Source organism: Takifugu flavidus, chromosome 7 (genome assembly GCF_003711565.1).
Source record: "Takifugu flavidus isolate HTHZ2018 chromosome 7, ASM371156v2, whole genome shotgun sequence".
Lineage (NCBI taxonomy): Eukaryota > Metazoa > Chordata > Actinopteri > Tetraodontiformes > Tetraodontidae > Takifugu > Takifugu flavidus.
The window spans coordinates 8,193,824-8,215,830 of NC_079526.1; the positions used below are offsets into that span (position 1 = coordinate 8,193,824).

A 22,007-nucleotide genomic window follows, 5' to 3' on the forward strand; every position below is an offset into this window, starting at 1 on the left:
GTGTGTGTGTGTGTGTATGAAGGTGTGGCGAGGCTCTTTATTAGCATGTCATGCACATGGTTGCACTTGACCCGTTAGGCTCTGGCTAAACAGGAAGGTGGAGAGGTCAGGGGTGTTTTTGTCTTCTTCTTTCCTGTTTCCTTCTTTCCCTAAATATGCGTCTGTGTGTGTGTGTGTGTGTGTGTGTGTGTGTGTGTGTGTGTGTGTGTGTGTGTGTGTGTAGATGTAATGGTACTTGTAACACTCCAAGGACGTGTGATGCATCATTTATTGTACCAGAATTACACAGACAGTCAGCTCTACTAAATACACCCTATTAAATCTTTTTTGTTTTCCTTCCTATTGTTTCCTTTTTCAGGATTTTTATATATCTTGCTTGGTATTATTTAATTAACTATATTTTCGAAAATAATATCTATTGACTATTGTTCAACAAGACAGTTCATTTTAATTATTGCATATTTATAACAAAAATCAAATGAAATATCAAACAGTGAAGTGATTTAGTGCACTCACATTGTGACTATTTCGTTAACACGATGCTTCTGGGTGCAGAGACATAAATACATCATTGACATTGGATGGGAACGTTGTAACTCTCGTATATTTTGTGCTGTTTGTTGCGTAGTGAATTGTGTGTGCTTGACTGTTCAGTCCAGATTTATAGTGAGAATGTACGCAAATGTCACCCTGTCCTGTGCGTGTTAATAAGGGATGCAAGAGCTCCCTCTTCTTGTCTGACAGAGACAGGGAACCGCTGCACAATTTAAACCTGGACACTTTGCTGTTTCACTTGTGTTTATTTATTGTGAAATAGGTGGCAGTCGCTATAAGAAGGGGGTGATCATTTCTATTTGATTATAACATTTCATGTAATTGCCTGAAATTAGTTTTCAGCCTAATCTCGAACCCTGCGAGGAATTCTTGACGGCGGTTTATTAAGGAACCTCCAGCAGTATTTTGTGATAGTTTCCTTTTTTAACAGGGTAATTTTGCTTTAGCTGCGCTGCAACATCTTTCTTTAAGAATTTCAGAATGAAAGTAAATGATCGGTTGGATTAACCGATCGACTGGATCGAAGAGTCCTTTGTTGTATCGATTCGCTCCAAAATAATCAAAAGTTGTACCTGTTCGCATGGTGCTGCACGCGCGCCGGATCCAAGACGCTGCCTCCTCGCGCGCACCGCCCCGTCGGCAGCCGCTGCAGCCAATGGCAGAGCGCGCGCGAGGTGGCAGGCTCGTGAGGGGAAACACAGAGAGCCGGCTTCTTTCTACGTCTTTGGACGCCTTTAATTCGCACGCGCGTGATTAGCTCGCAGCGTTTGTTTTATTTAAACCGCGGACGGTGTTTTCCTCCCTGGACGACACGCGCTCTTCCGGACTCGCGCCGTTAAGTTTTTGGCTCCGTGGGTATTCGCTCCGCCGGGTCGTCCTTCCTCTCCATCCCGTCGCCGCTCCACTTTATCCGCGCAGACTACCCGCATCCTCCCGCACCGAGAATGGTCATGGTGAGTATGGACGCAGGTGTAGCCGGGCTGTCCGTGTTCATACCGCAGCATGTCTGAAATACCCGCCGTTAAAAGGGAAATTAACTTGAGACACCTGTTTGGACAGGTGGATTTTCATGTTTGAGTGACCTCCCAAAAACTCGGGCGTTCATATCGACCTGATTTTAAATAATGCTTGACGCGTAAAATAATCCAAAATCTCGTTTTTGCCTATTCAAAAACATAGAGAAAGGAAGGTTAAAGGAGAATCAGTGTACACAGTACGGGGATTTTTAACATGCACCCAGTAATAGCTAATTTATATACAGAGTGCTGCGCAGGCATCCTATTACCGAGGAGCCTCGGGCTGTAATCACTCTCCGAGAGCCGAGCTCCGCGCCGCGCTGCCCGGCTCACTCAAGCACGCAGCCCAGCAGCGATTGATTGCTTTGCCGGGATTCAGACAGCCTTTTCTCTGCCAAAGGAAGCAGAGGCTGGCGTGTGCCGACGGAGGCGCGGAGCCAGCGAGAGAGCGAAGGTGTTAACGCTGAGGGAGGTGGGGGAGGCGGTGAGGCCGAGGGGGGGGCTGACGAGCAAGCCAAGAAGCCAATCATATCCTGTGAGAAGGAGGTGGGCGGGTGAGGAGGGAGGAGGCGGGTTCTGACCTTCCAAATGAGTGCGAGGGAGACTGGGTGGGTGGTGATGGGAGGGACCAGGGAAGGGAGGCTTGCTGCAGCCCACCGCTCTCTCATCCAGGCGCACACTTCTCCTCTCAGCATCTGTGGATGTGAGGTGATGCTCGCCGTGTCCTGCTCTAGCATGCCGCTCTGCGCCCGCCGCTGAGAGTCAGGACACGAAGCAGCACGTGAAGGAGACAGTGTCACAAGAGACAAAAGTGTAGGGGGGATTCTCTGCTGAGGCTCCGCTGCTTGCTGCTGTGTGAGGAGAGAGAGAGAGAGAGAGTGCGACAACCTCCAGCATCTCCAAATGGAGTGGAATGGGTTTAAGATGGTAAGAAAGACTTGACACTACACTGAACATTGTTGCGTTTCAGGCAGCGGTTAGAGCCGCTTGTAGTTGTTCACGTACCATCGCCCACAGTCAGCCCGTGTGCACACTCCTGAGACGCAGGCGATAGTATTGAATTATTTGATCTGTAAGTTCCTTCATTCAGGGGGAAAAGATCAACGGGGGAGGTTTGTGCGCAGGATGAAAGCAGGGGGAGACAGATGGAGCGACGGAGCCAGAAATGCTAATAGAGTTAAGGAGCGATGGGAGACGTACAGAGGGAAGCAAGAGTTAAACTGGGGGAACAGCACCCATTTTATAGTGAAGCCGGGGCTGGAGGTGTCCCCATCCTTGCTGCCGTTGCACCACTTGAAATATCCACCTGCGTATAGTGGCGCAGCATATGTGGACTGTTCAGTGTATGCACACTGAATAGATTATAAATGTGGTGTATGTGTGATCGTCGCCTATTTAATCGCCACATATGCCAAGTGCTCATTGTGATGTATATGAGGAGGCACGTTATCCTTCATGCTCCCTTTGTAGTGCCAGAGTTGAGGAAACGTGGAGTAGGTGTGTTGGAGTTGCATGAATGCCTGAATACAACTGGCTAACTTTTAAACCCGTCGTTCGTTTCAGTGTGTGTAAACATGCCTGTTTGCTGAATTTGCATGCGGATGTGTGTGTCTGTGAGACGTTTGAATTCGTAGTAATCCATTAAAATCCGCTGCTGTTTTCCATACAATTGATCCTTGAGTCCATGTAATGAGAAGAGGAGAGATTGATGTACAGCAGTACGATTATGAATTCGCTGCCAGCACTGCATCACCACCCTGACTATACCATTATTTTGCATTCATGGTGCGTCCATCTGTGTCTCTTATCATCCACAGCGGACTGACTCATTTTTGAATTTGCATGAAGATCAGCAGCGGGGTTATTCGTTTCTCATCAAGTAAATGTTGCATTGTCTGTCCGCTGGCTTCTGTATATCGATGCACTGAAAATGCTAATTAACGTAAGGCTGACTCGCTGCTTCGCTGACTGGGTTCGTGGCGCTAACTAATATGCTGTCTCCCTGGACACTCGTGGCTAGCATCCCAGTGCGTGTGTAAAAAGGGACAGGCCAGACAGAAGGAGGATATGGGCGTTAACTCAGTGTGCTGTGTGTTGCACAAACTGATTTAAAATCAGACATCTCAGGAAAATGAGCAGCAGCCTGTGTGAGGAGGACATGTAGTGTGTCTGTCATTTTTTTTTACCCTTTTGATCAGATAGGAGTGTGCTCTAATAACGCTCCTACTGTGAACCTGGGCCTCAGATAGGCCATTCCTTATGTGCGCACGCACATACATTCCCAGACGCACACAGTCATAGTGGCTATATCACCCCCAGGCAGAACACCATCAGCTCCAAGGTTACACAGCCATGCTAATAGGGTGGGGTGTGTGAGGAATTTATTAGCTGCAGCGCACTGGCCGAGCACAGATTTCCTGATTCTGATATAAAGTGAACTCAAGCTTTGTGGTGGTTGTAAGTCTGGGGGACAATAAAGGCGACGCATTGACGATCGCCAACGAGCCATTTAACAGGAATAACAGGGAAAGTGTTACCAGTCATACCTGCCTGTGGCTTCTGCCCTTGTTAGCAGTTCTGCGTGTGTGTTTGTGTGTGTGTGTGTGTGTGTGTGTGTGTGTGTGTGTGTGTGTGTGTGTGTGTGTCGGAGGGATGACTGATGTGTGTTCAGATCCACAGTGACACGGTTAACAGCAGCCTGATTAGAGAGCAGACGAACACATAAGTGTAAGAGAGAGAGATGAAGCGCTGACACTGGCTTCTGTGTGCTGGTGCATTTAAATAGAAGATGCGTCACATTATATATGTACATGAACAGGTACCTTGGGTGTTTTGCAGAGTGTTAAATTTAATGGTGCTTTTTTGTTTCTGGGTATTCTGACAAATTTGTGATATAGTAGCAGTCCAGCGGAGGCAGAGAAGCCAGATTTTGCCCTTTAATAAGTGATTACAAAGAGGCTTTTTCATTTACATTGGTAATTTGAATCTTTGCAAGCCTGCATTTGCCTTTTTGTGGACGTGAAAAAGTGGTAGGTTGTTTATTAATTAAACAGTCTGGGCGACATTCACAAGGTTTCACCATATCGCTGTTTTCCAACAGCATTGATGAATGTGTGTGTGTGTGTGTGTAAGTGTGTGTGTGTGTGTGTGTGTGTGTGTGTGTAAGTGTAAGACACTGTAACAAAAGCTAAAGGGCCAAGGAGACTGAACATAAGTGGAAGGATCAGAATTAAGCATTTATAGTAAATTACCCCTAATTAGTGTTTAATAAAGTTGTTTTGATCCATATCATGAGTGGTTCTTTAGATAAGGATGGTTGTAATGTCTCATCCATAGATATTGACGTTTACTATATTATTGTCTTGAGCTCCTCCTTCACAAGCGCTACATGTCTGCACACGTATGACCTCATTTGGGCTGTTTTCTGTATGAATCCAGTAAGATTTGGCTCCTATAGTTAAGTTTAGCTGCTATTACATTTTATAGTTCACGACATAACTTTAGTAAAGGACTTTCCTCCTGCACTTTATGTAACTGCCATATTTTGTGTGCGTACGCTGTGCTTCCTGCCAGTGTTGGATGGGACGTTTTCTGTATAAACACGTAATCTGTCTTTATATATTTTCCACTTTGTCTTAAACAAAAGCTGGATGGTAGCAGTTAATGAGCCAAAAGCCTGTTTGAATAAGAAGCAATCTCTGTCCCAATTAACACGCTTTGGTTTTTTAAATATTCCTTTTGTGTGAAGCCTAAACACACATGAAGACTCACAAAACAGTCACATTGAAATTTTAAAAGCCATCCACAGCGATTTCCCTCATTTATTTTGAATGTTTTCTTTTTTTTCCACTCCTCTCTTTTTAAAGGGCTAAAAATCTTAGAGGCATGGCGAGCTCTTCTGCTGCGAGGGAAGCGGCATTCACCAATACGAGACCTAATTCCTTTGGCAGCAGCTCAAACTGCTACAGACAGACACATAATCAGCTGGGGAGTGTTAGCGCTTCAGCCCACTAGCAAACACAGGACCGAGCCCTTGTTGTGCATCGCTGCTTTCAGAATAAATATCCCGATGGAAAATACAGTGGGAGGAAGGAGGTATTCATGTGTATATAGCTCTTTGTTCAGTCAAAGATACAGAAGGGGAGAGAGAAACACTGGCTTTCTTAGCAATTGTACTGCTGATGCTTCCTCAATCCTCTCTCCCTTCTTCTCCCCCCCTCTTGCCTCTCATCCTCCACTGTAGCCTGGGTGTTGTGGTGTTCATACAGATGTTTGGGATTGAGTGGCAGTTTCTCAGGAGGCGGCAGCGGCAAGCGGCTGACTTGTCTCATCTGCTTTTTGCATCCCAGGATTTGTGTGTGTGTGTGTGTGTGTGTGTGAGATGCCTGTTGTTTGATTTCAGCAGCTTAACTGGCCCCACTGCTACTGCTGTGTGATGTTTAAAGGACATTTCAAGGTCATCCATTCGACAGCCCCCCACCTCCACTATATTAAATATTCATGCACCTCTGTAGCTGGATGAATTATAGATGGAACATACAAGTGAACATATTACAAAATGGCACCGTTGTGGTTGATAACAGAAACATTAGGGCCCACAAACACAGAGCCTACATCTGTGCACGGAGACGTTGGAGAATGGCCTCAAAGGACTAAGGTCAGAGATGCCTAAATGTGAAACTTAGCATTTTATTTCATCAATTTATTGCAATCTACTTTTTTTAGGGGGAATACTTCAGTATTTATAAAACCCCAAACATAAAAGTACAAAATAGTTGATTAGAAAGTCATTTAGCTTTGTTTTCCCCTTTTCTCCTGTCACGCATGCATTACTGCTTAAGGTAAAATGTAAAACAAACAGTGTTTATACAAACACAAGTTCCTTAGTTGTGTGCAGAGAAATGTGCTGTTAGAGCCTGACAGAGGAGGTGAAGCTCAAACTCCAGCCAAGGAGCACAGCAATAAATCTGTAGTGATAAATATTAGATGAGCTAATGGTCTAGAATTAGATCCGAGCAATCTTTAGGTCAGATTTCATGAATAAAAAAAGTTCAAATAGGTAATCATACAAGTAGCTTCAAATGAGTAATCAGAGGTGCAGACGAGTAGCTAGAGTATTTTCACATCTTGGAAAATGTGTGTGAACGTGTGTGTGATTGGCTGCACACTGTGAGACTAAAACACATTTGCAGTAGTTCTATATGTGGCGTTGCTGGCAGAGATAGCCTAATGTGGCCATTTTCAATCACACAGTCCTGTACAGCACTGTGGGGGGGGGGGCTTCTAAATGCATACACGTTCCACACACACTGCACCAGTTTCACATCAAGTGTTACATGTTCACAGAGGACGACTTCTCTATAAATGATCACCACAAACTCAAAATGGAGAGTGGAACCACTTAGATGTATGAACTATGACACATATCTGCCCAGTCACAGCTAACATAAGACTACAGGTATCCTGTACATCTGCATGTAGGTCTCAGTTAGACCTTGTCTTCATCAAAGTGTTTACTCAGTTGCTAATTAAGACAGATGATGGACGACTGTCCTCTTCCCTCGCAGCTATTTAATTACATGAGCTCCGGTTCAGAGCTGAATCGATAACCAGATTAGCTCGACACACATGCACATGCAGATACTGTAGAGACAACACTAGCTCGTATTCTCAGCCACACCCTTACACACGACACCAAGGGCTGCCCATTGAATCCTCCAGCATGGTCTTTGTTGTGTGTTAGCTCCATCCCATTATCATGAGACCCATGTGCACACACACACCAGCAGGCTGCGTCTGTCCTGAGATGCAGCTGATGGAGGAGCAGTGATTAGATTACAGGGAGCTCCTTTTCTTTCCCATTTCTCAGTGTTAGTGTGGAGCTATAGGTTTTGCTCTTATCATATGTCTCCAGGCTGTTTATAGTGATTTAAATACCTGCTCAACAAAGCCAATATTGCCTCTTCTAGCCCTGAACCCATTTAAATTAGCCCCCCTACTGTGAAATACACAAAATATTCACTATGGTGTGCAACTGCCGAGTTATCTGTCTAAGGACAGTAAAAGTGGTGGCCTGCACAGAGCATCGCCGCACTCACCTGCCAATTACATATGGAGGTGGCGTCCTCGCTCCATGCTGACTCAGCTGGATCAACCTGCACCGCCTGCCTTCTCCACTCTGTCCCCGATCGTCCGTCCAGCCCCCTAAAAGCCACTCTGGCTCAGAACAGAATTGCGCAGAAACCTAAATTGCTTATTTAAATGCAGCATGGACCAGTGTGGGTTTTGTTCTTGAAAATAGAAGCTGCATATGTATTCTGAGAGCGGTCCCTGCGAATCAAACCAACAACCTTGTTGGTTTGATTTGAACAAAAGGGGGGGGGGGAAACCACCAAGCTTTTCATGTTCAGTGACTTACAGCTAATACTTACAGAATAGGCTGTTCATGTTTGAAAGATATCATCACCCGGAAAACCTTTAACCACTTTAATTACATTTAATTAAGGACAGAATCCCATGTGTGGCAGATGAGACTATCGTTTAGCCTCTTTAATCTATCAAAATGTAGCTTGGGATGGGCTTGACAGTGATCATTTCCATCCGTTACAGCCGTGGATTACAGCAGGACAGATAGTGCCACGCACCACAGGGACGCCTTGCTGATTTGACTGATCTGGGAGGAGAGAGGCTGGCTGCAGCAAAAACTGGAACAAGGGCTGGCATACTGTTAATGGTGATTTATTGCTTTTCAAGGCAAAGCTGCTGTTGAGCTGATGGTGCTACACTGACTTGGGCTCTGGATAAAGAAATGGGGGTTAATGGCATAAAGCAAGGGACCGCTCCTGGCAGAGGTGTGAAAGTAGGGGAACTGAGGACTTGAAAACCAGGCGAGGGGTGACAGACAGGCCCAGTCCCAGTGCCCCAGGCCTCGGCCAAAAAGCTAGGCAGGTGTCCAGCAGATCGCACACCCCCGCAAGGGAGGATTCACAGAGCACAAGTCACTGGAGTTGCACAAATTGAAGTGTCATCTCCAGAGTCAAGATGCTCACCAATTTTCTGCATGCGTTGGTGCAGAGTTGGGATTCAGCCAGTGGACAAATGGCTTCAGTTCCGCCTACAGTTTAGCTCAGCAAAGAGTCTGTGTGTGTGTGTGTGTGTGTGTGTGCACACGTGCGTGCGTGTGTGTGTGTGTGACAGAGAGAGAGAAATGTTAATGGTAAATGCAGATACTGTTAAATGATCTTTAAATTGTCCACTTTTCACAGGAAGATAATATAAAAATGCAGAAAAGTAAAATATGAATGTAACCAGACAGTCAGTCCCACCTTTAAAAGAGCATTTAAATGGAAATGGTGGGGAAACCTTTGTTGTGTGACTCGTCAGCCTTAAGAAACTATTGAAACTCAACAAAACAACAGGTAATTAATATGTTAGATATGTCTTCACCCCATTTTCATTAAATGAATATGATGCCTATCTATTCCTCCATTCTGTCATCAATTAGGAGAGGGTGTGGGGTTTTTTGCAAGTTAAGGTTGAAGAAAGGTGAATTCTTGAGAAAGGTTTACATTATGATCCCTATTGATAACAGACAAGTATTGTCCTTTGATTTCAGCTATTAAACCAGGAAGACTAGTAGCATCTAGTCATTTACCACACCCCACAAGAGGGTGACTGATGTTTGTTAAAACAGTTTCCTGTATAAAACTCATCCTCTTTTTACCCCTGATCACACACAGGTGCTTATTACCCAGAAGCTCTGAGGGCCAGTGAGTCTCAGAAAGCTGCGTCAGTCTCAGAGAAATAATAAAAGCTCCGCACACATTGGGGGTGTTGAGAGTCAAGTCAAAGTTAAATGAAAAATTGCTTACGTACACGTCTTGTGCGTGGTCTAGAGCATTTATTATTCTGAGTCACACCGAGAGAAAAGAGGTGGAGGAGGATACAAGAAGAGAGGAATCCATTTAGTAAAGTAGATGCAGATCGATAAGAGTGGAGGCAGGCAGGCCAGAGTGCACACTCGCCCCAAGTGTGTCTGTGTGTGTGTGCGCGTGCGGAGGGGGTCCCAGATTAGTTTCCCTGATTGATCTGGCCCAGGATCTGTCCGACCTGCAGGACAATTCAAAGCTCAAAAGATGCCGGTGAAGGTGGAAAGATGGAAAGCGAGATGCGCAGCAAGAAAGGAAGAGAAGAAAACTGAAAATCGATTCAGCGAGAGTGGTGCTGGGAACCTGCCTGTCCAAGCAGCTGAGATAGTAAACTTGGATTAATCTCTTTGTGACTCAGTTAGTTTGATATCAACTCCAGTTCTAATTCAGCATCAGGGGACTAAGAGGTAGTAAAATCCAAGTGAGGCGTTTTAGTTTTTTAGGAAGAGAATTTGATGTAATTCATGTTCTCTTTCTAATAATCTCAATAATGTTGAGGGACGAGACAGAAGGATATTATCAACAACTGAAACACAATGTGACCAGTCAGATGGTTGCATGAAGGCACCATTTTGTAGCTGCCAAGCAGTGTGTCTATCAGCAGAGAGATCCTGCAGCATACTGTCTGCTCCTCAGTCTCTCCATCATCCATCCATCCTGGCCAAGTCTGAGCGATGGAAACAGAAGGGGGGGTGGGCGCCTGGACCACACCAATAACGTACTGTAAAGTGGTAGTTTTACAGCCGACACAGGCAAGAGATGTGAAGACGGTCGTTACTACACTCCATTTTAGGAGTCGATAAACAGGAAGTGATATCAGGAATAATAGCAGGCAAGAGCCAAAAAATAGCAGGCAAGAGCTAGTGGTTGGTATTTTCAACTCAGCTGGTTGAGGAAAGTAAATATTTACTCCATCTTTTCTTGCTGTGGGGAGTTGAGGCTTTTTCTGACTGCGGTACCTTTATATGATTGGTCGGAAGCCAAAGGAGACAGGAAGCACTTTTGAGGCATCAAATATTAATGGTGTTATAGAGTGTATTGATTATATAATAACTTTTCCAAGCATCAGAGCCCTGACTGAAATGTATTCCCTGAATAATTGAAAATGTATCCATGAGAGGTTTTTCATCTCAATGGTTGCTGAATATAATTGCATCACACCATTATCCCAGATTTTATCAGAAGGGAGTGTGTTTGTGCGATAAGACAAACGCAGACAAGAAAATCTGAAACAACACCAAATCGAGCGCCTTGCCCGTGAAGGACGCCTGTTTGTTTCATCGTGTTGCCGCACGTTTGATATTGAGCAGTTTTTTTGAAAGTGGGACAAACTTATGGAAAACATGTTCTTAGGGAGTCAATAATGTTCGTGACATTTCTGCTGTCTTGTACTTTATGTCGTCTGCTCCTATGGCCACTCATACGTATACATGTGCTTACCGCTTCCTACATTAAACTCACCACATTACACCGTGCTGCTGCTTGCTGCGACACTCCATTTCCTCTTTCACTGACACGCTGTGGGAAACGACGCCTTTGCAGCATGGGTGAAAAATGATTTTGATGTTTCACCTCTGCCTAACGTCATTTTTTTTCCAGGCTAGGTTTTTGAGTGCGGCTCTAGAGGCAGCCTATAGCCTAATGTGTGTATTACCCTCTGCCCTCTTGTCGAGATGAATTGATGTCGATCCAAATGACTGTTTGAAGGCTGTAAAACTAATTAGAATGGCCTCCTTTTTCCTAAGGGGGAGTTATTTGTGTTGCTTTTACACCACTGTGTGAGAGTGAAACACAGCAAAAGCTGGAACATGTTAAAAATGTGAAAACTGCATTTCCTTTTTGGCATAACTGTTATTTTAATCGGCAGCAGACTAAAACAATGGTGGCTCTCTGATGTCCCTGAAACCTCTCAATATTCTCTCGTTCCTGACAGCTACTGGAAACAGTATTCCCTGTCCTCTTCTTCTCCATAACCTCTGTGCCCCTCTGTAGGTTCTCTTTGCCTTTCAGGCTGACAGTTCGCTCTCATTTAGACCTCCATTATGCATTCCTGCCCAAGTTTACACGACACATTGACAACAGAACATGTACAGTCTCGCTCTCTTCCTCCACCACTGTCTCTCCTCTTCTTTGAAGTACTGGAAGTGTCTTCCCCATTACTCAGCCTTTGCCTTTTTCTCCCACCTCTATCTGATCCCTCACTCCTACTCTTCATCTCACTGAAGGAGTAAATGAAGGCAGAGGTCGTCCCTCCTCTCCTCCTCCTCTGTTGCTAAATTGGATGCTTGTAGCATCCATAGATATCTGCAGGCAGTTAAGCCCCCCGCTCTGGAGAGCCAGTGTGCAGACCTACTGCTCATTTGTGGCATGTCTGTCTCTTCAACCACAGGCTTGTTTACCCAGGAAGAGCAAGAGGGAAACCCTCATTATAAACTCTGCCAAGGTCATCGCAGTCACCACACCAATCTGCAGGCTTCAGCACAAACATACACTTACATCCTTTTTTCTCAATTGCTGCAAACACCTAGAGGAAAAACTCCGTTATTAGGATGAGGCAACATTTCCACAATTGCAATTCTGAAAGGTGAAGAAAATCACTGCAATTTATAGTTCCGAGACAAAAAATTAACCAATTAACTGCCCCAAAGTTCCGAGCCACTCTTGTTTTAGTCTTCCTGATGGGATGATTGTAATGAAAGGTTTTGCTGCATTCTCCTGAGCCACCCCCCCTCCCCATCCCACACCACCATCACCCCACCCCAAATCCCAATACAGTCCAAACTTTGTCAAATGAGTGTATGATGCTGACGGCGGGCTGTGCATCCCTCCCTGTGCTCCGCTCCGTAGGGGTCGACAGAGACACAGTGGCGTCAGGCAGAGCTCCCACAGCTCCAGGGCTGGGCAGAGAAGGGATTGCTGACGCAGCCAAAGATGGTAAGGAGACCGCTGCTGCCAAGTGGATGCAGCAGCCATTTCACACACTCCTGAAGTAATATGATCTTTTATTGAACTGTGTTTGCATATTATAACGCTGTGGTTGGTGATGCTGCTGACTGGGACAGGTGAAACTGGAGCAGAGAGTGATGGATGGGGCAGGAGACAGAGGGCAGGAGGGTTTGCAAGGTTAAAATACTGAAGGCGGATGTGTTCCTGAAAATATATGCTGTATAAAAGATGGGCAAAAGTGTTGCATCTGTGACCGGTTATTTACCACTTCAGCCATTCTTTCAGTCCCTCCAGGATTTTGTCATCTTTATATTGATATATCATTTTATTGCAGCTTACTGCCGTGAATTTGTGCCATTAACTGTATTATTTTTACTTATTCTGTGCTTAAAATGATTTCAGAATATTTAAGCTGAGGATGCAAGTTTCACGAGCTGTATTCCATTCTAAACACAGCAGAATATTTGTTGAGCCAATTTGTTGAGTCAGAACACTAAGCAGAGAGGAGCTAGACAGAGGATCACCAAACAAATATACGTGTTCTGGATTCTTCCAGCATTGCGGTAGCAGCCTCGCCGATGTTGGTTTCCCTCAACGCTTGCTTCAGCTGACCTCTGGGTCTCTCTTTCCAAGGAACAGTCGCAGTCACAACAGCCTTAGTCTGAGTAATATTGGTGCTGTCCGTGTCCGACTCAGACACCTAGACAATGCAAAGGGAAATCGCTATACTCCAGCATGTATACAGTTTGAGGGGAGTTAAAATAGACCACTACTGTGCACATGCTATACATCCTCCATGGTGGAGAATGACCCTGAAACATAAACATTCAGGAAGGCCAGCGTAGCATGAAGCGCTCTTCTATATATGGCCACCAGTTTTGAAGAGGAGATCTTTCCATCAGTTATCTGACTTTCTCCGTTGTGTGTAAACTGGGACAAGCAAAATAATTCCGACAAGATGCCGAAGTCCAATTGTGAGCATAGCTCATTTAAGCTGTGCATGTGCACGTACTGATTGTTGGATGACTTTAGTTTGTGGTCCACCAAGATCGCGTGAATTCAAACATTTCCCCTTGTCTCTTAAGGGCACTTGTTGTTGGAGTGATAAATGGGAAATCTTGCCACACCTCTGCACCTTGAGCACCACAGGATTCACAGGGATGGAGTGAAGAAGGTTTAATTGCCATTATTGTGCTATTACAAATTTCTGGAGGGACTGAATTCCTTTTTAAGCTGAAAAGATTGCCCGCCTGCTGTGCAGCTTATGTTTCCAACAGCTGCAGATGTGTTACTTGAAGCTCGCTGTCCACTATTGATTCCAGAACACCAACTTTCAAGTAAAAGAGGCAATACTGTGAGGCTAACTGTGTGTTCCATGAAGAAAAAACTGATGTGAGTTCTGTCCACAGCACCAGGCGACGTGGAGGGAGAGCAGGGGGAGCCAGAGTGTTCACAGCCACCATGAGGTGAACTGCTGAGCCACACAAATTCTGGTGGGCAGGGACAAGGAGAGGGATATAATTGGCCACTGGGACTCACCAGGTCCCTGTTAATTAGAGGCAGCCATTTTGGAGTAAAAAAAACTCCTCTGAAAGCGTCCCATCGAGTTAAAAGTGGCTTTGACAGAATGGAGCCCAGCAGGCAATGTAAACAGATTTAATAAGGCCCTCTCCAATCAGCTCTGCTGTAGCCTGATTCTCGCTCTCCCACTGTCTTCTTTCTCTGTCTCTGTCTCTCTGTCTCTGTTCTGGTAGAGTGTTGACCGAGTAGGAAAGAATACTGTCAAAGGAACAATTTGCATGCAGCTCTCATTTTAAGAGCTTTTTGACATCTCCCTGTCTGTTCTCTCTCTCTCTGTCTCTCTCTCCAATCTCTCAAATATGTGAGTGTGTGCTGCATGAGAGGGTGGAATCTGGATCAAGACGGGCATTTTGTTAGTTCTGCTCCTAAATTCTGTGAAGAGAACACTGAATAATGTGAAATGGAAGCGTGGACTATCTTCCTCGACAGACAAAAAATGGGTGCTTCCACTCACATCCCCGTCATACTGGTTGTCAGGCCAGTACAGTCAACATACATACCAGTTTAAGCACAAGTATAAAGACTTTCTGGATTCAACATGTTTTAAACGTCTTTGTTCTGGTTATTTTCCCAATAAGCTCTGAATTCATTCACATAAATATTGTCCATACTGTAATCACAAAATCCCTAAAGATCCTATTTGAAAGTACAATGTTTTTAAATTAGTGTCACTGTGTCACTACTGGTGAATTTATCGCATCTGCGTGGCAAATTATTCTGCTTCATCCGCAGTAAAGGATGCACATCAGTAAAACAGAAGTGATTAGTATTGTATTGTAAACGTCTAAAATTCTTTCAAAACTATTGATTTTTTCTTTTTTTCCTTTGAGCTATATTATTAGATTTAGAACAAAGGGCCATTCTTTTGATAGTCCAGAAATAGAATGAAATATGGCTCGTGTGCTGTTCCTGCTTTGCTAAAACCAGCCTAGTGCAGCGTGTACTTAAGATTAGTTAAAAATAGCTGAATGATGGAGCAGGGAAAAGAGAGAGAGAGAGAGAGAGATTTCTTGTGATGACTTTAAAAAATTTGATTGAGTCAGATAAAAGAATATTTGCATCTTAATTTGGGTTTCAGTGTGTTGGGTCATAATGTGCCACCCTGAGAGCTGCATGCTAAAATAGTAAAACCTAATATTTTTTAGGGATTTTTAGGAAATATTCAACTTTACTATGGTGCGCTATTTTTCACTTTCAAACACGGCAGTACACGTAATCCATGTAAACCAGCTGTGGCACTGAACTGTATGTAATGTAGAGAACACACAGAAAGCTATTAAACAAAGGCATTCATTTGATCAAAGGTAGGAATATTTCACAGTTACGTTGCTTTTGTTGGAGGAATAATGATGTGCGTAGCATATAACAATGGCCAACCTGCACCCCCGGCCCCCCACCCCTCCCACAACTCCTTTTTCACCTTATTTAACATTTTTCAGTCTGTAACTTTTGGAACAGGTCAAAGCAAATTTGCACAATCTGATGTGAAAACATCTCTGTCACAGCAGCAGCATCAGCGCCGAATCCGATCTCTGCAGTTATAATTCACTCTTTGGTCTTTTAGCCGTTTATCCTCTCCTTGTCTCATGTTTGTTGTCATATGAAACATCTCATGTTATAATTACAGGATGTTAGTTTCTGATACCATTACAGGATTAAGCAGTGCATCAGATTATGCACCATGTTGTATTGTTAGAAGGAGCTAAATCTGAGCTATATTTTCATGACAGCGCTCATCTTCTAAGTACTAAGACTGCTTCTGAGATAATCAGGTCATCACTTATAATTGTCATTTTTGTAAATTTCCTTTATTTTACACTCTTCCTTAATATTTTAATCTCAACAACTAGTGATGGACTGTACGTACAGAACAACTTCCAGTTAAGAACAGTGTTTGGACAAAACCTTTCACCCCCTGTTGATCTGTGACAATAAGCACAATAAGCCTTTGGTACTTGTTAGAAATTGCTAAATACGGTAGAGAGGCTGTTTCCATTGAATTCTGTCTTTCTCTCTGCCTTTTGTTTTGTTTGTGGCTCTTCTCGTCAACGATGGTTCTTTTCTTCACCATTCCCATCTTTCATTCCCCTCCTCACCAGATCATCAGTAACATGGAGGCTCCGGTGACAAATGGCCCCAGCGGAGGCGGCACCACGGCTAACGGCCCGACCACCAACAACCACGGCTGCCCTTCACCCATGCAGACCGGCCCAACAAATGATGACAGCAAGACCAATCTGATTGTCAACTACCTGCCCCAGAACATGACCCAGGAAGAGTTTCGCAGTCTGTTCGGCAGCATCGGCGAGATTGAATCCTGCAAACTGGTTCGAGACAAGATCACAGGTACCGATCGCACAAAGAGCCATTTGTCTTTATTTGATTTGAGGTGCATCAGAAAGACTTTGACAATCAAATCTATCCACTGTCCTACCTGGTCTTCAAGTGTTTGTTTTTCCTCGTTCAGTTCAGTTTTAATTAGAAAAACTGGAAAAACATCACAACTGACAGCAAAACATCAGAGCGAAGAGCAGACTCAGACCCTGCTTCAACCATCTCTATTTTAAGACAGTAAACTCCACCAATACTTGTTTAGTGTTTACTGTAGACACTGGTGACAGAGGTATGCACGTACGCCAGGACCGCCGCCCTACATTCTTGCATAAAAAGAGCCATTGAGTGCTAAGAAATTCATCTATGCCTTCTGCATGTGTTCCAGCTGTGTGCCTCTGTAAGGCACCAGTCTGCCACGTGTTCTCCAAAGGTGTTTAAATTAAGCACCACTTCACGGTGGTAATCATGACTGTAATCTGGGCGTAGTGGCTGTGTGGGTGGCTGTGCAGCAGATGGATCAGAGGGGGTTGGGGTGGTGCAGCTCTGTGATAATGCTCCATAATGGCTTTCATTTTAGATCCTACTGACTGACACTCTTCTCTTGATAATCTCATTAAAGAGTACCAGGCAGGCAGGCAGGCAAGTCAAGCTCTCCAAGCCTCTCTGACATATCAGACAAGGCAAAGAAAGCGAGCACATGCACAGACATGTTTGGGAGGATAAACACAAAATTTGGATTCCTGTAATGGAGTCAGTGGAACCGAAAGTCCAATAAGAATTCCAACTTTAAATGTTAACCGGACATGGCCTCCTGTTCCTTTCTGTGTTTGTTCTTTGAAACACAGTCTGCAGTTTAACAGTTCCTCCTATGGACCACCTTCTTCTGTAATGGGCCACAAAATGGAGCCTGAGAGTCAGATCCACCAGGATAATGGAGGACGACGTGAGCCAAAATAATGCTATGATATCACATACTATCATTACCATCACCGTGTTCTCTCCCAATTCCCCCTCAAGTGGGATTTACGGAGCAGCAGCGTGAAACCACTCTAACAGCAGATGTTTGTAGATGGTTTAAACAGAATCGCTATCTACTTGGGCTATAAATGGGAAATCTTGGAGGTGGAAATGTGTGTTGGCTCACTTTGAACTTTTTATGGCATTTTTGTACTCTACAGCAAAAGGTCTCTCTGATGACTTAACATCAGTATCAACATTTATAAATAAACACCTATTTCTGATACCTATTTTGCACTCTTGTGGCTGCGATTACCTTGTCCAACCTTACAGGGTGCACTTCAGAGGGCCATTTTCCCTGCGTCCCACAGCCAATTCTGAATATCTGTACTCTCTAGTTCCAGACCTGACCATGAGCAGCCACTGTAAATCATCACCATCATGGTTTATGTTACAATGAAGCATCTTTCCGTGGTTGTGCTTCCTTTAACTAACAAACAGGAATTTTTCAGTTTTGGTTTACTTGCACCTTGTGATATACATTTCTAAACCTGTGAGTGTCCTGACAAGGTGTGAACATGAGAGCCGTCAGAGTTAGAAAAGGAAGACAGGTGCTTGTCCAGCTCTCAGTTTACTGTGGACTCTTGTCAGCTCCAATGATGCTGCCTGGCATCAGGCTTGGGCGGACGCAGGCAGGCATAGAGACTCCAGCACCGTCTGTCACCCTGACTGACTTCAGTCGGTAGATAGAGCCGCCTCTGGGCATCGTTCATGCTCCCCACACAGCTGCTTGTTTGCCTACCATCCGGCCTGCCTGGTTGCAGAGCTACGTCTGTCTGGTGTTCTCATGACATGACAGAGACAGGAAGGTTAATCTTTTATTTAAATCTGTCTTACGTGCACCTACGAACTGCCCACACTTGTTCGTATAGAAGCCTTAGGCCACCACCTGTAAATTCTGTACCTCGCTCTGTATTTGTTATAAAGACACAACTGTCTCTTGCTTTACTAGCCTGTCAAGAATGGCTTCCTTTTTACCATCAATGAAATATGCACCCATGGCACGGTGCCTGGCAGCTGGGTGCTGGTGGTGTTTTCCTATTAGGACTTAAGGTATTAAGCCCAGAAATTTAAGGCCCAGACTGTTTGCTCTTCACACTGGTTTTGGTTTCATTCTGCAAGCTGCAGCACAGTAGCTTTGTCAGATAAAGCTATTGAAATGCTTCTAACAATGGATTTGGATATTTTTTTGTATTGTTTTGAGGTTTTGTTGGTGGGGGTAGGCTCATATCCTGCAGCATTCTGGGGGATACTGCTTATGCATCAGCTTACAGGAATGCTTACCAGCTGAATATTTCATCATAAATGCTTCAGGCTTTATATACCGGGTGTCACACATCAGTTTTGTTTTTTTCTCATCTGAACAGACTCCACTTACAGTCAGTTACTGCAGGACAGGATGACATATTGTTTGTGCTGTACGAGTAAACAGTTCACCGAGTTTACCAGCTGTTATGCTACCTATTTGGCTGCCTGCCTTAGCGCTGTCCTCAGGAATTCACACTTTTGTTTACTGCCAGTCTCCTGCGCTGAACCTTACTTACCTTTTTTTAATTGGGAAAGATGAAACAGTTCTTACCGCCACATCGTAACAGAGAGATTACCATAAACCACAGTGGTAGCACCTTTTGCACACACTATTTTAGTCACCTTTCATGTGTTGGTTTTGTACATGGAATCAGGGGAGACGATGCAAATCATAGTGACATTGTAGCAAGCCAAGCAGATGTTGGCTATGAAAAATAGATGGACGGCGGTGTCGGCTGTAGAGCTGCTAATGCCAGAGCATCTATGACAGACAGCAGCTTTAGTGACGTATGGAAGCCTGCTGAGAGCTAAATTCTCACAGAAGAATGGCTTTTATTTAATGTATGCTCAAAAATCCAGTCTCATTGTTGTCCTATTTCTGGAACATTAAGTGCACCTTTCATATAATACAGTACTAACATAAAATATGCATCCAGAGTTGCTGTGCAAGGACAAGTGGGTGGAGCTTTGCCACCCTTCAAATGCTCTCATTAAACAGACAGCAGATCAGATATTCTTCTGACTATCTTACGTGTAGCTTGCATGCCACTCTCTGCTAATGAAATATACATTCACAGCAGACAGAAATATTTGTCCTTTCACTCCAGGTTGCTGCAGAGACAGGAGCAAAAGTGCTTTACAAATGATCATGTTTCTTACTGAACTGTGCTGAAAACAAAAACATCCTTATTGTTCAAACTAAATCGCTAACTACATTGCACTGGGTTGATCCGCTTCATTTTTTTAATGAGCTGATTTAGCTGTTTTGTTACAAAAAAGCACAATTACAGTACCCTCAAATGTTGCCATGGGACTCACAGGAAGCTACTTCATGCAACATTAAAATAAAAAGATGCTATTTGTCATCTGTGGCTCCTGTTGTTCATGTGGAGATTGTGAAGTGCAGTTGGTAGGACACAGGTTGGCTGTAATTATCTGAAACTCTGACCTTAAATGGCCTGAAGGGTGAAGATAGTGTGAAGAAAGCTGAGAGAGGAGATGAAGCAAGGATGTGACATCTCCAAAGTCAGGTATTAGGAGAGCTGCCAGGCTCAGGTGCAGACGCAAGCAGCCAGACACACATTAAAGTTTCAGAGTCTCATGTCCCGAAAATGTCCTGTCTCCCTCTTCTTAGCAGCCTGCCCACTCCTCCACCTCCACCTCCACCTCCTCCTCCTCCTCCTGCTATTGCCCAGGACCCAGAGCTGGCTGTCCTGAGAGCTCGCCTGGCTGCACCCGACTCCTCTGACCCTCACTTCAAACCACCTCTGTTCCTTCTTATTCAGCTCCGAGTGCCCTTTACGTGGAACACAAGAGGTTGTGACTGTCCCCCGTGTCAGCCTCAGACCCACTTGCTGAATGCGCCTGCAGGCTTGTTCTTCCCCATACGAACTTCCCCGTGAACTGTACCTTTGCAGGACAGAGCTGGTCTGTCTGTCCACACCATCTGCACTGAAGTAGCAGAGCTACATGCTGTCAGCTTTTGGGTGTGTTCCGTTCCGTTGAGTCGGAGCAGATGCAGAGTGGGCTCCGCAGACCTGATGTAACAGGGTTATCTAAGACTTTATGGCGCTTCTCTGTCAGCTATACCCTCCGATTCCGAGCAGCACAGCCAGCCATCCAGCCCACACACTCAAAGCTGAAGTTCACTGGCCCCAAGGCTCCAGGAGCCGCCACAAGGGGGTGGTTTATATGTGTGTGTGTCTGTTTGTCCCTGAGCCTTTACGTGGGCAAGTGTGTGTCTATGTGTGTTGGTGGAAGCAGGGCCTTGGGAACTGAGAGTGGGAGCCTCCTGACTACAACAGTGGCTGCTACCTTGGCAACCCAGGAAGGAAAATGTGTTGAATGAGTGAGTGGGAGAGGGATGTACAGTAGCTGCCTGTGTGTGGCAGGGAAGTGATTGTGTTTATACATTTAAATACCTAAACAGTATAAAGACGGTATACGGCACATGATATACTCCTCCACGAATGCTGGGGTTTCTGGGGTTGTTGACTTTGGGTTTCCTTTGAAGGCAACAACAATAAAGTCACTGATTTGGTGAAATCTGAGATTACAGTTGACATATTTGAATGTCTTCTCTTTGAAATAAAGTCCACTTGCTTGGCCATTTTTAAATACATCATGCATTTTTAAATGCTGTAAAAATCTATATTCTTATCGTAATTACCATAAAATCTATCCTTGTACAGTATTTTATGCACCAATTTAGTATTGTTTAAAAGGATTCAGGCATTCAAATGCATTCTAGCAAGTATATTGCATCAAAATTTGTATTGATATTATTTCAATAGCAGGTTTAAGAAAGCAAAAGTGAGGGTGAAGCAGCTGCCTTCAGTGATTTAGTTATCAGCATTGTGCTGCACACTCGCCCCATCGCGTCTCTTTGCTAAAGTGTACGATGCAAATAGGATTTGGCCTTCGACCATCGTCACAGGATGTAAAATATTTTATTTATTTTGTCAAGATATCACAACACAGTAAAAGAATAGAGCAGCTTTTCCACATGATGCCTGTAACAACCTTTTAACAGCTGGCAAACCTGATCGCATCACAGGTAGCACCGCCTGAAGTTGCCTCTGCAGCGAGGGGCAAAACGTCAGAGGCTGAGAGAGGGCAGCAGCCGAGGGTGCGATTCATTTATTTTGACAATGTCCCTACGCCTCATCTTTTCCACCCTGCGCCTTTTCTTAAAATGCCAATAACTTCAAAACTGACTGAATGCATTTCCCCGAGTCAGGGCGATGGAACTTGACCTCTCAAGGTATGTTAGCATCATTGACTCAAAAGCTGCACTGATCCCTTGCTGCAGATTTACCTGAACCCCCACGATGTGTGTGTTCAGACATGACATTTAAATGACAGAAAAAACACCGCTGCTGTCCTGGTGGGAACATGTGAAAACGTGTTTTTGGATACTCGTGTTACCATCGGATACCAACGTAAAACCCATCTTTAGACAAAACATGTGCACAGTTTAAATGAGCTTTTTGGCTTTTTTCTTGTACACCTCACTAAATCAAGAACATGAGCCTAGAAGAATAAATTGCATCGAGGTAGAAGGTAAAATAGAGGCTTCTGCCAGCTGTTGTGTTGGGTTTCA

The 22,007-nt window shown here is 44.5% G+C and overlaps 1 protein-coding gene across 12 annotated transcripts in view; it reads left to right on the plus strand.

Moving 5' to 3' along the window:
• The window catches only part of elavl4 (ELAV like neuron-specific RNA binding protein 4), a 59,803-nt gene that overhangs the window by 9,816 nt on the left and 27,980 nt on the right, over positions 1-22,007 (plus strand). For 5 of the 12 annotated variants that reach the window (XM_057039172.1, XM_057039173.1, XM_057039170.1 and 2 more), the window contains 3 exons: positions 12,347-12,433; positions 13,855-13,911; positions 16,126-16,372. In XM_057039172.1, the coding sequence (XP_056895152.1) occupies positions 12,347-12,433; positions 13,855-13,911; positions 16,126-16,372 (391 nt within the window). Of the gene's footprint in view, positions 1-1,237; positions 1,509-2,222; positions 2,499-12,346; positions 12,434-13,854; positions 13,912-16,125; positions 16,373-22,007 lie in introns of those variants that run through there. The other 7 variants (XM_057039174.1, XM_057039178.1, XM_057039177.1 and 4 more) reach the window with 6 other exon arrangements.